This window comes from Fukomys damarensis, unplaced genomic scaffold (genome assembly GCF_012274545.1).
Source record: "Fukomys damarensis isolate Sample0158 unplaced genomic scaffold, DMR_v1.0_HiC HiC_scaffold_13, whole genome shotgun sequence".
NCBI lineage: Eukaryota > Metazoa > Chordata > Mammalia > Rodentia > Bathyergidae > Fukomys > Fukomys damarensis.
In genome coordinates, this window is record NW_022900925.1 from 33,232,213 (window position 1) to 33,254,845 (window position 22,633).

The 22,633-nt window shown below is 38.9% G+C and overlaps 1 protein-coding gene across 1 annotated transcript in view; it reads right to left on the reverse strand.

The window, feature by feature from the left end:
• Luc7l3 (LUC7 like 3 pre-mRNA splicing factor) overlaps positions 1 to 22,370 on the reverse strand; it is a 33,586-nt gene extending 11,216 nt beyond the window's left edge. Inside the window, 4 exon segments of the mRNA XM_010620167.2 lie at positions 381 to 525; positions 5,170 to 5,209; positions 10,506 to 10,572; positions 22,322 to 22,370. Of these exon segments, the coding sequence (XP_010618469.2) occupies positions 381 to 525; positions 5,170 to 5,209; positions 10,506 to 10,572; positions 22,322 to 22,354 (285 nt within the window). The 5' untranslated portion in view covers positions 22,355 to 22,370.
• Between the last annotated feature and the right edge of the window lie 263 nt (positions 22,371 to 22,633).

Consider the following 22,633-nt stretch of genomic DNA (forward strand, 5'->3'; position numbering starts at 1 on the left):
TTTGAGATAGGGTCTTACTATGTCTTTGAACTCACTATTATAGCCAGGGCTCACCTTGAATTCATGGCAATCCTCCTGCCTCAGTCTCCTGAGTCCTGGGATTACAGCTATGCACCATCACACATGACCTTAATATTTCTAACTATCATGCTGAATCTCAAGGACAGTAATTCAATTATTTTCAATTTGTTACTCAGATAGTAAGAGAAAAATGTTATGATTTACAAAATCAGTATTTACTTAAAAAAAAAAAAGACTGAAAAATGTCTTTAAGTACTAAGTAATGAATAGAAGAGAAACTGCAAAGATATCAGGAGGTTCTGGGGTTGTCAGAAAACAAAGAACCCGTACAAAGACTGAAAATTTCACTTCATACTTACCCCAGAGGACTGTTGGTTTTGAGATAATGCCAAACGAGCATGGCCTCGTCTGATTCTGCGTTCTACTTCTGCAAGTAAGCTCTGTAAGTATCGTAAAAAGTCTCTCTCATAGCCAACTTTCATGAAACGGGAACTCTTTTCATACCTGATAAAATAAAAAACAACTCTTTCCATTACATCTTATATACATTGTCTTAAGTAGCCTCAAAGACTACTGCATTTAAGCTGAAGAGCAAAGCAGATATACAGGAAGTGAATTTCTGGTTGTTCCTCATTCTGGAGAGGGGAAAGCAGGATACTGAACTAGGCTTGGCAAAAAGCACAGTTAATACAAAGCTCAGACTACTAGCTCTATCATTAGATTGGATCTATTGGTTACTTGATCCATGATGAGTTTCATGTTTAAAATGGGGTCCACTGAAAAGCAAATGTAGCCAGAACAGTCGTGCATGCCTACAGTCCCAGCAATCTGGGAAGTTGAAGGAAGAGGATCCTAAGTTTTTGAGACTAGCATGGGCAATTTAGACATTAAAGTCAAAATAAAAATAATAAGGGGTAGGATATGTAGCTCAGTGGTAAGGCCCAACGTTCAACCCACAGTACCACAGATAGAGAGATGGAGATAGAATGAGAATGAATGTATACAAGAGCAAGAAAGAGAAGCAAATGTGCTTTCATGCTCTGCACATGCCTATAATCACGAAATAATCATGAGCTTGAGGCAAGGCTGAGTTTCAAAGAGACCACATCCCAAACCTTTTCTGAAGAGGCAAAACATGATAAAATGTGATGCACAAAACCTCAATATAATATGCACCCAAGCATGATAATACTCAAGAATCAACAAATGGTGTTATTAAATTAAAAAGCTTCTGAATGAAACCACCAACAGAGTGGAGACAACCTACCGAATAGGAAAAAAATTTTGCCAACTACTCCTCAGACAAAAGACACTATCTAGAATATGCAAATCACTTAAAAAAATTAGACCCTCCCAAGTTTAAAGACCCAGTTAAAAAATGGGCACCAGAAATGAACAGACATTTCTCAGATGAAGACAAGGGACCAATAAATACAATAACATCACACTGAGATTTCATCTCACTCCAGAAAGAATAGCTACCATGAAGAAATCATCCATTAACAAATGCTGGTAAGGCTGTGGGGTGAAAAGAATCCTTCTCAATTGTTGGTGGGACTGTAAACTGATAAAACCACTATGAAAACCACTATGGAGATCCCTCAAGAAACTAAAAATTCCATTTGATCCAGCTCTTCTAAGTATCCTTCTAGGTATCTTCCCCAAAGAGTTAAAAACATACCACAGCTGGGCGTGGCAGTGCAGTCTGTAATCCCAGCACTCGGGAGGCTGAGGCAGGAGGATCACTGTGAGTTCAAGACCAGCCTGAGCTACATAGTGAGTTCCAGGTCAGTCTCAACTACATAGTGAGACCCTGTCTCAAAAAAAAAAAAAAGAAAAAAAAAAAAATCCAAACAAAACAAAAAACACCACAATCATGATGTATATTCATGTTTATAGCAGCATAATTCATAATAGCTAAATCTTGGAAACAGCCCACATGTCCATCAACATATGAATGGATACAGAAAATATGGTATGTACACAATGGATTACTAGTCTGCCATAAAGAAGCACAAACTCGAGTCATCTGTAGGAAAACAGATGCACCTTGAGACCATAATGTTACATGAAAAACAGTATATATGAAGTATGAAATATAGATAAGAAGAAAAAGGGGGTGGTATTATAATCCAGCACAGACGATCTAAAAGTGTGCCTTGGTTCACTAACAGTTCTGTTTGCAAACTCTCCATTGGGCAACAACACAGCCAAGGCCATCTTCCCCCACACAAACAGCCAGCTTCCCCAAAATTGTGAAACAAATTAAGTTCATAAGCCAAGGTACCACTGTAACAACGGTCTTACATGTTTTCTATGTTCTTTGACCAATTAATCTGATTTCCATATGTATATATAATAATAATTAACTATACACTCTTACAAATGAAGCTAATGCTGGAAAAATAAAAGGGGCATGGAAGGAGAAAAAAAGAAAATATGTACATGCACCAACACCCTACAATATGTACTAAAATATGCTAATAAAAGTAAAACAAAACAACAACAAAAAAACCACATTCATATGGCAGCTACCAGAATTATTATGAGATTTTTTTTTTTTGGTACCGGGGATCGAACTCAGATCCTTGCACTTGCGAGGCAGGAGGTGGAACCACTGAGCCAAATTCCCCGCCCGAAAACTTTTATCATCCCACGGACTGGACCTCTATCACATTTTCATTAACTTCCAATAATGATGGGGGGTGGGGGGGGGTAAGCTTACTCCTGTGCACCAACATTGAACCCACCAATAAGGAAACCAGAACAGCTCATTCACACTAGCTTCAAAAAAATTAAATACCTAGGAATTAACCTAATCAAGGAAGTAAAAGTCCTCTATAATGAAAATTACAATGCTGGGGGGCGGGAGATAGAAGTGGGGACATTAGAAAATGGAAAGACATCCCGTTTCTGGATAGGCAATATAGTAAAACAGCTACATTACCGAAAAATTCAGGAGGCATCACAATCCAGGATCAAGTTATATTACAAAGTTACATTAATAAAAACAGCATGGTGCTGACACAAAAACAAGATATGAAGATGCAATTCAGGATGCAGAAACAATCCAGGAAACCTTCAGCCCTCTAACCTTTGACAAAGGGGCCAAAACCGTATGATGGAGAAAAAACAACCTCTTTAACAAAGGTGCTGGGAAAACTGGTTACCTACACACAGAAGAATGAATCTCAACCCATATCTCTCACCTTATACTAAAAAGATTTGGTATTATAACAGAAACATTGAAGCTGTTAAAAGATAAAATAGGCAAAAATCTTGAAATCTCGAAGACGTAGATATGGGCATGGACTTTCTGAATAGAACCCCAATTACATAAGTGGTAATACCAAGAATCAACAAATGGGACCATATTAAATCAAAAAGCTTCTGCACAGCAAAAGAAACAACAGGGTAAACAGACAACTACAGAACAAGAAAAAACTTGCCAGCTACTCCTCAGAGGACTAGTATCTATAATATAAAGAACTCAAAAAAATTAGACCCCCTGAAGTAAAAGACCCAATCAAAAGAAAAAGGGAAATTGAAATGAACAGACACTTCTAAACGAAAGTAGTACAAATAGCTTCTCTAAGTATATGAAAAAATGTTCAGCATCTTTGACAAGTAGAGAAATGCAAATCAAAACATCACTGAGATCCTTCTTATTCCAGCAAAAACAGCCAGCTATAACCGAAAAATCAAAAAATCCCAACAGGGCCGGGGATTTAGCTTAGTGGTGCCATCGCCTGCCTCACAAGCTCAAGGTCCTGAGTTCAATCCCCAGTACCAAAAACAAAACCAACCAAACAAACAAACAAACAAATCCCAACAAATGCTAACTAGGCTGAGAGGAAAAATAAACCCTTCTATATTATCAGTGGGTATGTAAACTAGTACAATTACTATAGAAACCAGTGTGAAGAGTCCTCAAAAAACTAAAAGCAGAAAATCCAGCTGACCCAGCTATATGTCTTCTGGGTATATTCCCCAAACAGTTAAAGACATATTACAGTATCACCTGCACATCCATGTTTATACACAACACAATTCATAACAGCTAAATTTTGGAAGCAACCTATAGGCCTATCAATACATGAATAAAGAAAAAACATGTTATATACACAGTGAAGTACTGTCAATCCTAATGGATAAATCTGAGTCATTTGTAGAAAAATAGCACATCTTGAGATCATAATGATAAGTGAAATAAATCAGACAAAGGAGGTTACATATAGCATGGCTTTCTCTTATATGAGAAACCCAAAATACAAATAATTTCTTTCTGTTTTTTTTTTGTGGGGAGACAGGGTCCAGGCTGGCCTCCAACTTGAAGCTTTCATCATGCCTCAGCCCCCCCGAGTGCTGGGATTCCAGGCATGAGCCACCATGCCTGGCAAATATAAGTAATTTAAAAAGCAAAATAAAAGAGATGATAAGAAATAGGGAGGCAGACTTTATGGAGATGAGAAAGGGATCTGGGGAGGGGAAGGGGAACATATATCATGTATCAATTTCCCAAGATCAATATAATTATCATGTATTACAAACACATACTAATAAAAGAAAAACTAAAAAGGAGGAAGAGCCATTATCAAAAACTGCACTCATTATTACAGCCTCTTTTCTAACTCAGTAACCTGTAACAAACAAAACCCAAAAGCAAGATACAGCCCCAAACCATAAGATGTATTCAATTTCCCCATCTCAGAATAAGACTCCAAGTGTTTCCCTTACTTTATATCATATAACGGGTGTGAAAGAATCCCTTTGACAGGTCAACCAGGTGTGGTCCCTAGAGGAAATCATTTCCACATTACCTGGTTGGTTATGAGACATATTTCAGCTATGAAAAAAGTAACTTTGCCATTTCTATAATGATATATTTCAGAATAAGGAAGCTATTCTTAAGAGAAGTCTATTTTTTCCTCAACTCCCCCCACCTCCACCTCCCCCTCCCGACTGGGGATTAAATTTAGGACCTTTTGTTTGCCAGGCAGGTACCGCACCACTGAGCTAATAAATCCCTGACCTTAGAAGTCTCTTATTTTTAATCATGGTATGGTTTCAAAGGGAAATAATGACAAGTTAAGAAACCTGACTATTACATTTCATGAAAAAAGTGAAAACAAAAATAGTGCAACTTACTGTTTTCGTAAGTTCTCATCATGAATTTTTTCACATGGACCTATGAGGAAAGGGAAATATGAATGTATAAATTATTCTGTGAAATTTAACAACCATTTCTCTTGATTAAAATGTTTAAAAGAAAAAGAAACCAGATGTCTTTTATCACTGACTTATCTATAGACACCTAAACTGAGTGCAGTGCGTGGAGCATCATGTGCAAACAACATGTCAGAATAAGTCTCAAGGTCCACATAATGGAGAGCACTTCCACGGGAAGGAAAAAGCAGGGAGAGAAAGGAAATTTTTCCTTACTGCCTCCAAAGAACACTTGGATAGTGTGAACCACTGGTTTGACCCTGACACTATCATTTTTAATTACCTGCACAAAAAATAACACAAAACTAACCCCCCCAAGTCCTACTCCTTTCCTACCTCCAAAAAGCAAGCAATTTCAACCCTTGTTATTTTTCCTGGCATTTACCTAGGTTATTTCTAATTTTTATGCTGATTTATCTTAGATTTCAAATTTTTAAGTTAAAGCCTGTTTTCTCCTCTCCCTCCTGCTTTCCACCCCTGCCCTTGCTTGAGCCTAGGGCTCTCCCACTGAAGTACATCTCCATTTCTTTTATTATTTATTTATTTATTTATTTTTGGAGGGGGGAGGTCTTGCTTAAAATCAATTCCTATCCCAGACAGGTGACACAAAATTGAATAAAGACCTGGCAGAGAAGCAGTGAGGAAAAAAAAAAAAGCTTAGTTGCCCAGGCTGAGTGGCAACTTGTGATACTCCTGCATCAGCCTTTCTGAGTGCTAGGATTATAGGTGTGTGCCACAATCCTCAGCTTAGTGTTTACTGTTTTTGGTTTTTTTTTTTGGTACCAGGGCTGGAACTCGGGGGCCTTGTGCTTGTGAGGCAGGCAGCAGAACCACTGAGCTAAATCCCCGGCCCTTCAGCTTAGTGTTTATATTTTGACCATGCTAATAGAATTTTCTGTTGAACCAAACAAAAGATGCATTATGATCTTTGATGCTTTTCTGGAAATTTTTCATTTGTTTTCCATGCATCTCTTCCCAAATCCTTCTCAAGCACTTCAACTCAGCTACAGAAACCATCTCAAGGATATTTTTCCTTAAGACTCAAAATGTATCAGGCAACCAGTTCGGGTTTTTCCCATGAGTATTGTCTTGCTTCAATTTGAGATGCTTGCTTTCTAAACTCAGTGTAGAGAAGTCATCTCCTTCTTGCTCTGTATTAGCTGTTTACTGGTCTCATTTTTTCCTGGTTTATGCACATTATGGTGTTGTTTTCTGAGGAAAGGTCCATAAGGGGATACTGGCTAAGACCATTACAATTCTGAAAACTTCCATTATTCATCCTCTTTGGGTATGTTACAGACCTTAGCAAAATATATGTCCACTCAGAACTCTTAAGGTGTTTCCCTGATGTCTTTAAGCTTCCTGAATTGTTGCTGAAACATTTTAAGCTATTCTGATTCACAATTCTGTGACCCACACACTGCCATTCTTGATGTTTGAAACTTAACAGTGATGTGCCTCAGTGTAGATCTTTCTCAGCCATCAAACCAATCTCTAGGACCACTAATATCCATCATTATTGCAATGTTTTTCTTACATATTTCTTTGATAATTTCTTCCCTCTTCTACATTCTCTGACTGGAAGGATTAATCAAGTATTATAGTTGTTGGATGATGAGACCCCACCCCCATGCCAGGGACTGAACTCAGGACCTTGTTCTTGCTAGGCAGAAAGCAGTGCCACTGAACTACATCCCTGGTCCCCTGGACAATCAAATTTTAATCTTTTCTGTCCTATTCCCCAACATTCCAGCAAAGTCTTGATTTTATCTGAAAATCATTAATATTTCAGATATCTCTAGTTCTAATTTCTGAGAGCACTTTTTTACTTTTCTGTTTTGTTTTGTATTGGGGATCAAACTCAGGATCCCACATTTGCCAGGTAGGCGCTGTGCTGCTGAGATATATCCTTGGCCCTCTTATTTTTTAAGAGCCCTTTTACAGTATCCTTTTATTCTTGATAAATGTTTACCTTATTTCTCTGAAGATACTAAAAAAAAATTGTTTTTTTGTACTGGGGATCAAACTCAGGTCCCTGTGCTTGCAAGCAGGCAGCGGAACCACTGAGCTAAATCCCTGGCCCTACTAAATATTTTAAAACAAGTCTCTTCTGCTTCTCCAACAACCTCTAATTCTATCACTCCTGCACCCCATTTGTTCATGTTGAAGGGTCTTGTTTCATGTTGTGGTTTTTCCTCAAATGTCTGGCTGCTGTTTCCTTAGTAGCCAACTGATTTTGAAAAGATACTCCCAAAATCTGGCTGGTGAGGGGATTCCTTGTGGATCATTACTGGAAAGACACCACTTCTCTGAAACTTCTTTCTCTAGAGGAAAAGCCTTTTCTCATCTCCCTGGGGGAAAATATCTATCCTTTGAGAGAAAGAGCAAAAAAGAACCTCACTATTAAGAATATAAATTCATTTAATCTTTTCCCCCACATTTTTATTAGTACATATTTTGCAGTATGCAAAAATACGTGCATTCCTTGTATGGAGTTGGCACATGCATGTAACACATCTTAATTGCTTTTCCATCCTTCCCTCCTGTCCCCTTCTTCCTTCCATCTTTTTTCCCCCCAGTACTGCAAATTGAAATCAGGACCTTTTTGCTTGCCAGGCAGGCAAAGGGTCACGGAGTTACACCTCTGGTCATTCGTCCACTGCTGACTACCCCCCAGAAAGATCTATCACCCTACTTCCCATGATCCATTTTGCTCTTTTTTATACTTTGCAATATTTAAACTTGTATGTTCTATTTCACTTAATGTTATGGTCTCAAGGTGCATCCATTTTCCTACAAATGACTCAAGTTTATCTTTCTTTTCTTTTCTTTTTTGGTACTGAGGATCAAATTCAGGACCTTGCACTTTCGAGGCATGCATGGGTGCCACTGAGTTAAATCCTCAGTCCCTAATTTATCTTTCTTTATGGCATGGGTTGTTGGTGTTCTTTAATCTTCATCAGCAACACAAATTATGTCATTAGATGGATTAGAAACACTTTGAGACCTTCATTTAATTCATCAGATGTCACTGTACTTAGACCTTTCTCTCTCTCAACTTTTCAGCATTCTTACAAGCACTGAAGATGCCTCCCTTTTTTCTTTCTTCTTTGGTAGTAATTATTATCAGCGATTCTACTAGAGTACTTCATTTCTCAACTTAGATTCTTCACTGTTTGTATTATCACCACCACCACCACCACCACCATCATCAGATCCTAGTTCCAGCAGTTCCTCACCTACTTTGACGTGAGAAGCCATTTCTACCTTTCCCACATCATCTTTAGGAAGCCATTGCTTTAACGTTCCTACAGGTTCTCCTTCACTGCAGAAAAGGAACTATTCATCAGACATGCCAGTTCCTGGCGCTTCATGCCACTACTGCGTCCTGCTTTATGGGAACACTTTCAATCACAACAATGTGGTCATCACCAGGACCAGTGGGACAGGTGAAGGAGCTGTCCGCTGCTGCCATCATCTGCAGGAGTCTGAGGCCTTCTGGCATTCCACTTGCCTCCTATTTTCTGCAGCAGCAGCAACATCTTGAATGAAAAGCTCTGCTTCTGGGCCCCAGAATTTTCAAAGGTGTTGTCTAGGTCACCTTCATGCTTCTTTAGACATTTACTCATATCCCTCAAACCTGACGCCATCTTCAAAGGTCAAAGTTTCATTTCACATGTTCACTGTCTCTTCTTCTTGGAGGGTGTTTTCAGACATACATCTGTCTAAATCAATTTCAAATTTTATCCTTTCTCTTAGCTTTGTATTTTTTTTCTGGAATTTTACTTTCTTTCATGTTCCCAAGCCTAATTTTTTTCAAGTTTCTTCAATGTCAGTATGTAGAGGTTTCAGTCCATGATCAGCTGACTCCATTTAGTCTCATTTTGACTACTAGTCTGTGCTGTATCTGAAATATGATCTAGACTACTCCAGCCCTCAAGTGTTTCTAACACTTTTAAGGCAAGCATTTTAAGAAATGAATTAACTTATTTTCTGTAACCTAGAATATTAGTTATGGATCATCCCTGATAGAATGGACAAAATGTTTTTTGTTGTTGTTGTTTTGCATTTTGTGGTTTTGATGAAGTAGTCTTAGTTTCTCCAGAAAATAACCCTCTATCCTCCTGGGGCATCAAAGTAGGAGACGTAGGATCAGCAGATACACAAAACTATCTGAACCACTGGCTCTCCATTAAGAACAATTACGGATACCAGGGAATATACAGTTATGTCTGAAGACATTTTTTGGTTGTCAAAACTGGGGATGGGCTGGGGATTTAGATCAGTGGTGCCTCCGCCTGCCTTGCAAGTGCAAGGTCCTGAGTTTGATCCCTGGTACCAAAACAAAACAAAACAAAACTGGGGAGTGCTACTGCCATGTAATGGGCACTACTACTAGAACAGGCAGGGAAAATTGGCTCATTATGTCAACAGCTTCAAGGTTAAAAAACTGAACATGAATTAATTGCTCTTATTTTCAGCCCCATGATTCAGCTCTGCTATCTGAGGTACCTGGTGTCTCCAAATCTCCCTGATTAACACTTGCTTCCGTTAGGCATTCCTTTCAGCAGGCTTTTAGTATCCTCTGCTGATACTCATCATGTTCTGGGGACTGAACCCAGGGCCTCAAAAAGCCAGGCAAGCACTCTAGTGCTAGTCTACACTGTTGTCCTTTAAAAAAAAAAAACAAAAAACTCTGAGACAGGAGCTCGCTGAACTGTCCAGGCTGGCCTCAAATTTGTGATCTTCCTGCCTCAGCTTCTCAAATCATGGGATTATGGCCATGTATCACCATGCCTGGCTGCTCCTGTCATCTAAAACTGTGACATCTCTAATGTTATCTCCTCTCCCACTGAATCCTTTTAAATCTTTTTTCATTTTAGTGAAGATCTGGGAAGAAGTAGAAATAAATATACGTTTAATTAACCCACAACGTTTAAACTGACATTTATTAATACATTCAATATTTGGTCAGAAAAATTTAAGAAAAAAAAAAAAAACTTCAAAATTAAGTGTTTTTAAAGCATAAATTTGAAATCAGGTGTGGTGGCCCACATCTGTAATCCCAGGATTCTGGAACACTGAGGCAGAAGGACTGTGCAAGTTCTAACCTCATGTAGGCAACCTAGGCTCTATTCCAAATTTAAAAAACATTTTAAAGGTGGGGTTGCAGCTCAGTGCAAAACTCCTGGGTTTAACTCCCAGGACCAGATACATAGATAGAAAAAAAAAGAAAGAGGAGACAGAAATTCACTTACCAAGATCAGAACGAGTATTTGTGAACAATTCCGCAGGACAAAAACCACAGAGATAATATTTACAAACCTAGTGAAAAAACAAAAAAAAAACAAGGAAACTTAATTTTTTAAATTGTTGTTCTAAAACCATCCTTAAGAGAGGTGCCGGATAATATTTTCCTATTTCTTAATGCATTCATCTTGGGATTGAACCCAGTCAGGACTTTCACACTGAGCTACACCACTAGCCCTATTTTTTATTTTGGGACAGGGTCTCACTAAGTTGTTAAACTGCCCAGATTGGGTTCAAACTTGCAAATCCTCCTGCCTCAGTCTCCCAGATGCTGGGATTAGAGGTATGCACCACCATAGTCATCTTTCAATCAAATGTATGAACAATTTTACTTGCTGAACTATATTAAGTCAGTGACTTTCACAGTCTTAAATTTCAGGAAAAGATGTGCAGGGTTTGCAGAACTGTCAGTATTTTTATGTTCTGTTCTCTGTCACATCCTAGTCACTCTCCCAAAATCAACAAAAATGTATTCCAGAACTGACACTTTTACACATTTTAATAACCCACATTGTTATACTAAGTTTCTTGGAAATTGTATGTTTACTAGGTACAGTGTGACATTTTAAGATATACACAATATGTAATGATTCTCACTTTAATTCTTTAATAAACCAAGCCTTAAATGCAGATTAGGACTAAAGAATATTGTCTAAAAGATAAAATTCATTTAAAGCAATATGGTTCCATGTTTTTTGCTTAAAAGAGCCTCTGTCTATAAATGTTTATTTCAGGACCTTTCACTTGCGAGGCAGGCGACGGAACCACTGAGCTAAGTCCCAGGCTAAATGTATATTTTCATATAGGCCAATCCTTCACTGAATGATTCTTGGTAGGGAGCGTTATAGGGAAACACCATTAACATCAGACCAACTTTTTTTTTGGGGGGGGTACTGGGAATTGAATTCAGGACCGTGCACTTGTGAGGCAGGGGAGGGTGCAACAAATTAAATCTTTATAGTCTGAAAGAACTTTTAAAATTTGCTCCCATTGATACATTTTACACAATATTTCAGACACATACCAAAACTGCTCTATCCCATATTTAACCCTTGTAACATTGCAAACCAACTACATTAATCAGAATTCCAAAATAAAACCTCTTCTGTCACATAAAACATTACTGTTACCAGGTGGTTATTAATGCACAACCTGACCTATGAAAGAAAAGGTACTGTTAAATTTAAAAGTGAAACCAAGTATAGTGACTTACACCTGCAATTTCCAGCAACGACTAGAGGCTGAGGCAAAAGGAATTCAAGTTTAAGGCCAGCCTAAGGAATTCAGCAAGACATGACTCAAAATTTTAAAAAAATTAAAAGGGGCTAGGAGTGTAGCTCAATAGTACAGGCACTTTCCTGCCATGCATGAGCCTCTAGTTCAGTCGCTAGTACTGAGGGGGGAGAGGGGGGTAATGGTGGTAAAAAAAGATTATGCATTTTGGATAATCAATACCCTTAAAAATTTTTCTGAAATTCCAAACTTCAAGAGATGTTTTAAAATGCTACGTACTGTTCTCTAATTACTAAATTGTTTTTTAGCCTCACACTTTAGCCCATCACAAAAGAACACCAAAGCCAATACTAAGAAAAGTAATTTTTATTCATTTATTTTTGGTACCAGAGATTGAACTCTGGCCCTTGCGCTTATGAGGCAGGCGCCAGAACCACTAAGCTAAATCCCTGGCCCAATACTCAAGATTTTTTAAATTAAAATTTAAAAGCTGGGGGCTGAGGATTTGGTTCAATGGTTCCGCGGCCTGCCTTGCAAGCACAACAGCCCTTCTATCTCCAAAAAAACAAACAAAAAACCACACACAACAAAAAAACTAAAAACAAAAACAACCAAAATTTAAAACCTGGGTGATAGCCCATCTGCAGTTCTAGCTACATGAAAGGCAGAAGCAAAGAATCACTGGAGTTTAAGAGTTAGAGACTAACTTGGGTAGCATCCCAAGACCTCATCTCAAAACAAAACAAAAAATTATTTGGGCCAAGGTTTCAGCTCAGTGGTACCACACCAGCCTCGCAAGCGCAAGGTCCTGAGTTCGATCCCTGGTATCAAAAGGCATTACTTAAAGGATTCCTGGGGGGCGGGGATACAAGGAAAAAACAGAAATAAAGCTTTTGCAAATAAGGAGGGGAAGGAGGGGATAAAGGGAGGATAAAAACATGTGAGAAAAAGCAAGATATATCATATACAGGTAAAAATTGCCTATGACGAATATGATTATGTACATTTAAAATGTATCAATAACATTTTAAAAACAGAAAAATAAAGAATTCCTCAGAGTCAGGTACAGCGGCACATACGTGTAATCCCTGTCTCCTGAGTGCCAGGATTACAGTCATGGACCACCAAGCCCAGCAAATTTCAAGAATTTCTGGGCCGGGGATTTAGCTTAGTGGTGTTGCTGCCTGTCTGGCAAGCCCAAGGACCTGAGTTCGATCCCCAGTACCAAAATAAAGAAAAAAGAAATTTTTTTTCACTAAGCTAACTAAGCTAAATCCCTGGCCCAGGAAGTCATATAATTCTTTTTGGTAATAAGTTTCAGTACAAGTGTTTGTAAATAGGGAGGGGAGGAGGAGGTGAAGCGAGGGCAGGGACAAGGGGAAAAAATGAGAACCAAGACCTGTCATGTAAAGGTACAAGATCCCTATAATAAATGTAACTGTACTGTATACCTAAAATGTACCAATAAACTCAATGAGAGGAAAAAAAAGTGTTTCAGTACAATACTTACTGAAACAACACGTGAAAGAGGTACCGAGTATAAAATAGTTGAACGAGTGAAACATGGCTGCTTAGTAAGGCAACATGGGGTGATACTTTCAATTTTGGTCATCATCTAGGAGCTACACAACCACAGACAATTCTGCCTTGTTTTTGTTGTTGTTTTTTGAGACAGGGTGTCACTATGTAGCCCAGGATGGCCTCGAACTCACTGTGACCCTCCTGCCTCAGCCTCCCAAGTGCTGGGATTACAGGCGTGCTCACACCCAGCTGGTTTCCTCATATTAAATAAAGGACTCATTAAAAAACACATAATGAGTTTGTGTAAGCTTTATTATGTTTGTTATACTGAGAGAAACATATGCATTAGTCTGATTTTCTAAATACTACCAGGCTAAAGATTTAGCTCAGTGGTGCCAAGCCTGCCTTGCAAGCACAAAGTCCTGAGTTTAACCCCTGGTACCAGGGGGAAAATAACAAAACAAAAAATCTACTAGTTACCTGGGTGTGGTGTCACGTGCCTGTACTAGCACTGCGGAGACTGAGGCAAGAGGTCACCGTGAGTTGTGAGTTCAAGGCAAGCCTGGGCTACATAAATGAGTGAGGCCCTATCTCAAAAAATAAATAAGAAAGGTAAAATAAAATACTAATTTTTAAAGTGTGTTTAAGTGCTACATTGAAATAGTAAGAGGACTACAGGTTAACCAAGAGCTAATTTAGTTCAATCATCAGTCCAATCATCCCATTTAACAGGAAGAAGCAAGATCAATTAGATGACCTGTCCTGAAGGCATCCAGCTATTTTAGAAAATTCTGACTAGAATCTATTTTCCAGTCTGGTTCCATGTTCTCTATTTACTCTTCAATTCTCCTTAAGATACTGCTTTCTGTTAATGGCTCATCAAAATTATTTCTCTATCCAATAAATTCTAGCCACTTAAGATTGTTTCTTTTAAGTCTCCCAAGGGATTGGCGAGTTTTTAACCAAAAATATTAAAAGGGCCAGCTGGGCATGGTGGTCCATACCTGTAAATCTCACTATTCAGGAGGTCAAGGCAGGAGGACCAAAAGCTACACTGGATAAATGAGACAAATTTTGTCTCAAAATATAAAAAAGAGCTGGATTATAGCTCAGTGGTACCTGCTTAGCATGAGCAAGGCCCTGGGCTCAATTCTTATTACCTCAAAAAACAAAAGGATATGGAAAACTGGTAGTACATAAGTGCTTAAAAAGAAGTTACTAGCGCTGATAATAAAAATAAATCCAGGGCCGGGATTTGGCTCAGTGGTTCCGCTGCCTGACTTGCAAGCACAAGGGCTTGAGTTCGACTCCCGGTACCACTAAATCAATTAATCAATCAATTCACAAGGCCAGGCCAGGGATTTAGCTCAGTGGCGCCAACTCCTGCCTCACAAGCGCAAGATCCCGAGTTCAATCCTGGTGTAACAACAGCAACATATCTGCAAAAATAAACCCCCCAAAACTAGTATCTCTCCTTAGGATATAATTATGGCAACCACTCATATTTTAAAACAAGATTAGGGCTGGGGATTTAACTCAGTGGTTCCACCACCTGCCCCACAAGTGCAATGACCTAAGTTTGATCCTTGGTATCCAAAAAAGGAAACACCATAAAACTGCTATAAAAAAAAAAAATGAGATTAGCTGTGTTTAGGGTGGTATGGCCAGAGACACATTTTAAGTTACTAGTTGTTTGCATTTAATAGCAATCCCTAAGAGACATAAACCTGTACTACAAATTAATAAACAAGCTTTCTATCTACTAATATACTTGTCTTTTACTCAATGATTCTTTACTCAATGTCCACTATGGACCTAGCAACCAGATAACCAAAGACTCTGAGAAACAAAGGGACAGAGGACAGACGGGGGCAGAGGGTGTTTGACAACACATACAAGATCCCAATGATGACTGTAACTGTACTGTATACTTAAAAAGTAGCAATAAACTCAATGGGGGGGGGAATTCTTAACACAAGTGGGATTTTATATTTAAAGCAACACCAGGGACCAGAAGAGTTCAATCTCATCAACAGATTTTTTTTTTTTTTTTTTTTTTTTTTGGAGACAGAGTCTCACTATCGTTTAGGCTGGATTCAAATTCAGTGTGATCTTCCTGCCTCAGCATCTGAGTGCTGGGATTATAAGTACACACCACTACAACCAGCCTCATCAACAGTTAAACTAGCTGTTAAGAAGTGCATGGGCTGGGGATTTAGCTCAATGGTCCAGCACCTGCCTCACAAATACAAGGGCCTGAGTTCAATCCCCAATACCCCCCCACAAAAAAGTGCAGAAATACATGTGAATAGAAAAATTTAATGGCAAGTTTCCAGCCTCTTAAAGTTAAACTGTCAAAAAAATTAAAATATTTGGATGTGGTGGCCCACACCTGTAATCCCAGGTACCTGAGAGGCTAACATAGGAGGATTCCAAGTTCAGGAACAACCTATGCAAATCAGCCAGCACCTGTCTCAAAATTTAAAAATAAAAGGGGCTGAAGATGTAGTTCCAGTGTTCCCTGGGTTCAAGCCCCACTACTGTAAAGTAAATAATTTTTTAAAGTTACTTGGCATTGGGCCAGGGATTTAGCTGGCTTGCCTCACAAGTGCAAGGAACCGAGTTCAACTCCCGGTACCTGGGGGGGAGGGGGAGGGAAGTTGCCTGGCATTATAACGAGAAGAAAAGAACACTCCAACAATACTAGAAGGCTGAGGGACAATTTGGCAACACCCACCAAAATGTAAAATGTGCATTTTTATTCCTCATTGTTTATTGGTACATTTTAAGTATACAGTAGTTACATTCGTAAAATGTGCATTTTAAAACAGGTGTGCTGGCACATGACTGTAATCTCAACACTCTGGGATGCTGAGGCAAGAGACTGCAAATTCTATCCCGGTCTGGGCAATTTAGCAAAACACCGTCTCAAAAATAAAAATGGGACCGAAGGCCAGTGTAGACCATTGCAAAGGCCCTGGATTCCATCTCCACTACTTGGGGAAAAAATGCGTTTCTTTAACTTAGTCATTATTTTGCTGGGAACCTATTCTAAAAGTGATGCGCACACACATGTACATCTGTAACATACACATACACGTGTGTGCATACATGCAAGTTTATTAAAAAAAAAAAAAACATTCATTGCAGCTTGCCTGGCAATAGCATTAGACAACTGACACACTCAAGAGGAAACAAATAGTTAAATAAATAAATAAATCTGCACGTGCCAATAAGATTAGCTAAATTATTAAGAACTGTCTGGGCCGGGGATTTAGCTCAGCAGTTCGGTGGCCTGCCTTGCAAGTGCAAGGACCCGAGTTCAATTCCCCGTACCAAAAAAAAAAAAAAAAAAAAAAAAAAAAGAATGGTCTTGAAACATATATTCCAACTTTTAAATTGTTTAAGGGAGAATTTGGCAGCTGGAAAGGAGCAAGTCTGATGGGGGGGGTGCTGGGGATGGAACTCAGGGAGTGCTTGGGAGGCAGGCACAATGCCACAGAGCTAAGTCCCTGGTTCTAGTCTGAATATTTTATAGCAAGCCCATTTACTTTTGTAACCATGGCTCTAAACTCGGAGGAAAAAAACACAAAAATAGTGTAAGCAACTGCTTAATATAGTTATAATATAGTCAAATCTCTCAAGAAGAGAACATCATTTAATGTAAGGAAGACATGTTTTTGAGGGCTTAAGCCTAAATATTCAGCTGGGGAAATGTTGGCCAAGACACCTTTACAAAGAGGTCCCTTCCTTCCACACTCAGCATTCACAAACATACACAGGTATCATTACAGTAGTTCTTTCTGGTCGTCAGTTTCTTCCAATCACAAAAGTACACTAAGAGCATCTTAATGATTTCTACCTTTTTATACCTATTTGAATCCAACAGTAAGCAGTATAACCCTCCCTAGGGCTTACAAAGTATTTAACTCTGAGCCAGGTCTGGGAGGCCTTGGCACAAAAATGGGAAGTTCAAGCTCATCCTGGGCAATTCAGCACCTCAGTGAAACCTTGTCTCAAAATAATAAAAATTAGGCTGGAGATGCAGGTTAATGTGAAGAGTTTAGTTCCCAGTACTGCATAGATGAATAAATGAATAACTGAATGAATAAACGAGTGAATGAATGAATGTATTTAACAATTTCCATTATTTTTGTCAAATTGCTTTCTCCAAAAATCAGCTGGGGGTGTGCGTCAGCTGAATGCATACTGTTTTTTACCCAACTGGTCAGGTCAGCTAAGTTCTGTACCAATAACAAAGACTTCATTTTTTTTTTTGAGAGATCTCACTATGTAGTTGAGACTGCCCTGGAACTCACTGTATGCAGCCCAGGCTGGTCTCAAACTCACAGTGATCCTCCTAGCTCAACCTCCTGAGTACTGGGATTACAGGCATGTGCCACCATGCCCAGCAACTAAGACTTCAAATGATCAAATGAATAAATAATACATAATTTTCTTTACAGGCGTCCACGAGCACAGATCCCTTGCTAAAATCCTGGTGGGGTGCTTTATATAACAACTTTTGGTATTGTAAGTTACTACTAACATTAGATGGATAGTTGGTTCCATCAAATACCACGCTCCACATTTTTTTCCATTGCTGGGAACAAGTCCAGAGCCTCGTGCATAAGTCATACACTATCCTGGAGTTTATACTCAGCCTCTCAGGTTCCATTTTATTAAACAAGTCATAAAAGGAGTGAATTTATTCAAAATCCACATCTAATCATTTAAATACTGGCAAAGTAACTCATGTTGGCAACAATCAATCTGATATTTCATGACAGTAACTTAATAAAATTCTAAATTTTCTAAATTCCAACCCCAATTACTACTATATTTTAAGACAGTTAAAAAGTATTATAGAAAAAAAAAAGTATTACAGCAATATTTCTTTTTTTTTGGGGGGGGTACCGGGGATCGAACTGGGGTCCTTGCACTTGCGAGGCAGGCCACCGAACCACTGAGCTAAATCCCCGGCCCTACAGCAATATTTCAATTGTCACACAAGGCTGGCAGATGTACCTCAGTGGTAGAGCGCTTCCCTAGCACACAAGGTTCAATCCCCTGAATAAATAACCAACCAAGAATACCAGGGAATTTTACTAGTGAAAGCTAAGTGTGGTAACATACACTTGCATCCCAAAGGATGTAATAGGAAGATGAGTTCAAGGCCAACCTGGGCAACACGGAGACCCTGTCTCAAAAACAGAACAAGCCAGCACACTGAGGACATACTCTTAAGTGAAACAAACAAGATATACTGGTGTATATACTGAATAGTTTCTCTGGTATTAAAAAAACTAAAAGTATATAAATAAGGTTCAAATAGTATAACTGATAATGTGAAACAGGAAGAAAAAGTCTAAAGGAGTAGGTGAAGTGGGAAGGGGAAGGGAAAGGAAAGAAGGGAAAAGAAAAAATATGAGAAAAGGAAAAAAATGTAAAGTCTTCGTAAATAGAGAAGGGTGCAAGGGGTGAATGAAGGGAGGGCAGAGGAATGGGGGAAAAAATAAGAACCAAGATGCAACATGTAAAGGTACAAGATCCTAATGATGAATGCAACTGTACTGTATACCTAAAATGTACCGATAAACTTAATGGGGAGGGGAGCCAGCCAGGGATTTAGCTCAGTGGTGCCACCACCTGCCTGGCACGCACAAGGTCCCAAGTTCGATCCCTGGTACCACTCCACCCCCACCAGAAAAAACCCAAGCCAGGCAAGATAGTGCATGCCTATAATTCTACCACTTGGTAGGCTGAGGCAGGAAGATCACCCAGAGTTCAAGGCCAGCCTGGACTAACTACATAGTAATTTCAAAACCAACCTGAACATAGTGAGACCCTGCCTCAAAAAACAAAACACAAAACCCACACAAAATATTTAAAAAGGACAGAGGCTGCAGCTCAGTAGTAGACGTATGAGACCTTAGGTTTTATCCCTAGTAAGGTGTAGAGGGGTAGAGTGTTAATTCTCTCTAGAAGCAAACGGAGTTTTGGTTAAAAGTTGAAATTGAGTTTTTTAAAGATACCCCAAACAGAACATTTTCAATAAAATGATTTATGATTCAGCCCGTGGAGGCATAATTTTGTTTAAATTATACTATGATCATGTTTCGTAGTTTATTTTCACATCTTTATTACATATGCCTTTGCATCTTGTCTATCACCTATACAAACTTTTGGGTAAAATGTTTTCCACAGCAGCCACACAGTAAGCATCTCTGCCTCTTAAAAGCCTTCAATTGTTCCAGAATGAAGTCCAAACTTTTAACAAGGATTATTCTTATTTTTTAAAAGTGCTCAAAATCAGATTCCTGCTTATCTCTTTACTTTCCTCCACCCAACAAAAAGAAAGATCCAGTTGTAACATCTACAATTTCCCAAATTCACTGCTCATTTTCAGCCCTTTCTTGCTCTCCTTTGGGCTAATTCTTCCCAATCCTTTAGTGCCCAGTATATAAGGGCCACTTTATTAGAGAGCCTCCTCATGAATATGTAGACTCCAGTCTGGGTTCAGTGTTCCTATTCAGTGGGCTCTCGGTACCACCTTATATACTTTTCCTCACTGTGGTAGTTGTTACTATTTTGCTACTACCACTATTATTTCACAATGCACCACTGAGCCATACCCCTATCCCACTGTGGTACTTACAATGTACTATGAAAGTACATTTACTCTACATACACAATTCCTAAAGCAGCCAACAAATAGGAAGTATCTTAATATTTTCACTGTAATAATATCATGGTTTTGCTTTATAAAGTCCTCCTCCATATTTTAGAAGTACATAATGTCATTACTGAAGGTTGAAATGACAAAACTGCTTCAAAATACTGGAGGGGGCTAAGAGACAAATAAATAATTTGGCCATGTGTAGGCACTGTTGAATTGCATAGGAGTACATGGCCAGTTCATTGTACTAGTCGCTCTAATTTTGTATGCTTTTAAAAAGAGCGAACAGCAATTATATAACAGAGGAACTGCTGGTAACTCAAGAGATGCCAACACTTACCATGTATTATACACTAAGGCAGAAAACAATTTTTTTTGTTATTTTTTTGAGACAGTCTCACTATGTCGTTCAAGCTGGCCTCCAACTCATGCTGATCCTCCTGCCTCAGCCTACAGGCCTGTGCCACCACACCCAGCAAATACCATATTTCTGAAAGAACATTTTGGTAACTCTGAATTAAAATTATTTAGCAGCCAGATGTGGTGGTACAGATCAGTAATCCAGGCACATCAGTAATCCTGGGAGACTGAGGCAGGGAACTGCAAATGAGCCCAACCTAGGCAACTTAGTGACTCAGAATAAGTCTCAAAAAATTAAAAAAGTCTGAGGGAATAGCTCAGTACAAGGACCCTAGGTTCAATCCCCGATACTGCAAAAATAAAAACAGAATCATCTAGTAAAACAGTGTCACGTACTGCAGTAACTAATTTTGCACTTTTAATTTTTCCTAATTGCAAACCATTTTCTTTCTTTTTTTAAATTTTTTTTTGGTACCAGGGATCAAACTTGGGACCTTGCGCTTGAGAGGCAGGCGGCAGCACCACTGAGCTAAGCCAGCCCCTCCAAGCCATTGTAGATAACTTACGGAAAAGAAAAATTCACAAGTAAAAGTATGGATAATATAGCCTTAACTCTTTCAAACTTTTCAGTGTCAGGGCCAATACCTGTGCCATGAACTCAAGGCCTGCTTGAACTAGATAGTGAGACCCTGTCTCCAAAAAAAAAAAAAAAAAAAAAAAAAAAAAAAAAAAAAAAAATGAAAACACAGTATCTAACATTCCAAATATTTTAGAAAAGAATATTTAGTTCTAGTCTCTTTATAAATTATTAAACCTTCACTGAACAAAGGCTATGCTTGAATTTAACAAGTGACCAAAGAAATTTCAGGTTATTAGAACTAGGTAAGTCAACAAATCACTTTCATGTTGAAATTCACAATGTAAAAACCTCAATTTGAGCTACAAAATTATTGTTGTATCACATAAAAAGCTACTAAAAGCTCCAGACCAGATTTTACAATTCTGTCCTCTAATGCTTTCTCTGGCACTGAAATCATCCCATGTGAACCCTAACTACAAACAGGCTTTCCTCCTTACTGCTCATTTAGAACAGCAACCAAAGCAGGTGAGAACTATGTAAGGCCAAAATACCAATAAGCTCAAACAAATAAATGCAAAATACAGCTAAAGGAGGCAAGAAGGTGAGTCAACCTTGAAACAGTATTAAAGCTGATCGACTTTAACAGCAACTTTGCACTAACCCCCAGGATTTCCTAGGATTCAACCTTCACAGTAGATAAGGTTAATGATTTGCATCACGGATGCATCCTTCACTTAAAACTGGGCAGCTGCTGGGTGTGGTGGCACATGCCTATAATCCCAGCGCTCAGGAGGATCTCTGTGAGTCCAGACCAGCCTGGGCTACACAGTGAGTTCCAGAGCAGTCTAAACTACATAGTTAAAACTATTTATTAAAAAATACATACATACATACATACAGCCAGCTACAAAGAACCCTCCCTACTTATTCACACATTATTGTGAGAAGGGTGTATAAAAGACAGTATTAGAACTATTACTACCAAACTAATACTTAATTAAAACTTAAATACACACACATCCTCGCTCTTATCTATACAATTGGGCTCTCTGGGACCTGAAGTACAGAAATCTACAGCATTTAAAACATATTACACAGGGTAATTTCCAGGTAGAACAGGAAAGCAAAAATATTTTGAAAGTTTAGGCTACAATGATGGTAAATCCTTCACAGCAGTGGCTGGGTTTGTCCATCCCTCCAGAATTAATACCAATAAGGGCTGGGGATTTAGCTCAGTGGGACAACGCCTGCCTTGCAAGGTCTGTGTTCAATCACTGGTACCCCCCTCCAAAAAAAAGAAAAGGCAGGGGAGAATGCCAACATCACGAGAACATGCAAATGACCTGTTAACAGTAGCAAGGAATTCCACTACAGTATTTAGAAAAGGTCACCTGCTTTGTTCCTCCATCAGACTCCCAGTCCATCCTTCTGCCTGCAGGCAGGAACCTGAAACATCAGTAACTGATTTGAATAATATGCAATAAAATGCAATTTGCCATTAAAGACATGAGCTATTGTGGTGACAAACACTTTAAGTTAAAATCACTAAAAAGCATTAAAACTAGCCAGGCATGGTGGCAGACACCTGTAATCCCAGCACTTGGGAGGCTGAGGCAGGAGGATGGCTGTGAGTTCGAGACCAGCCTGGGCTACGTAGTGAGTTCTAGGTCAGTCTCAACTACATAGTGAGACCCTGTCTCAAA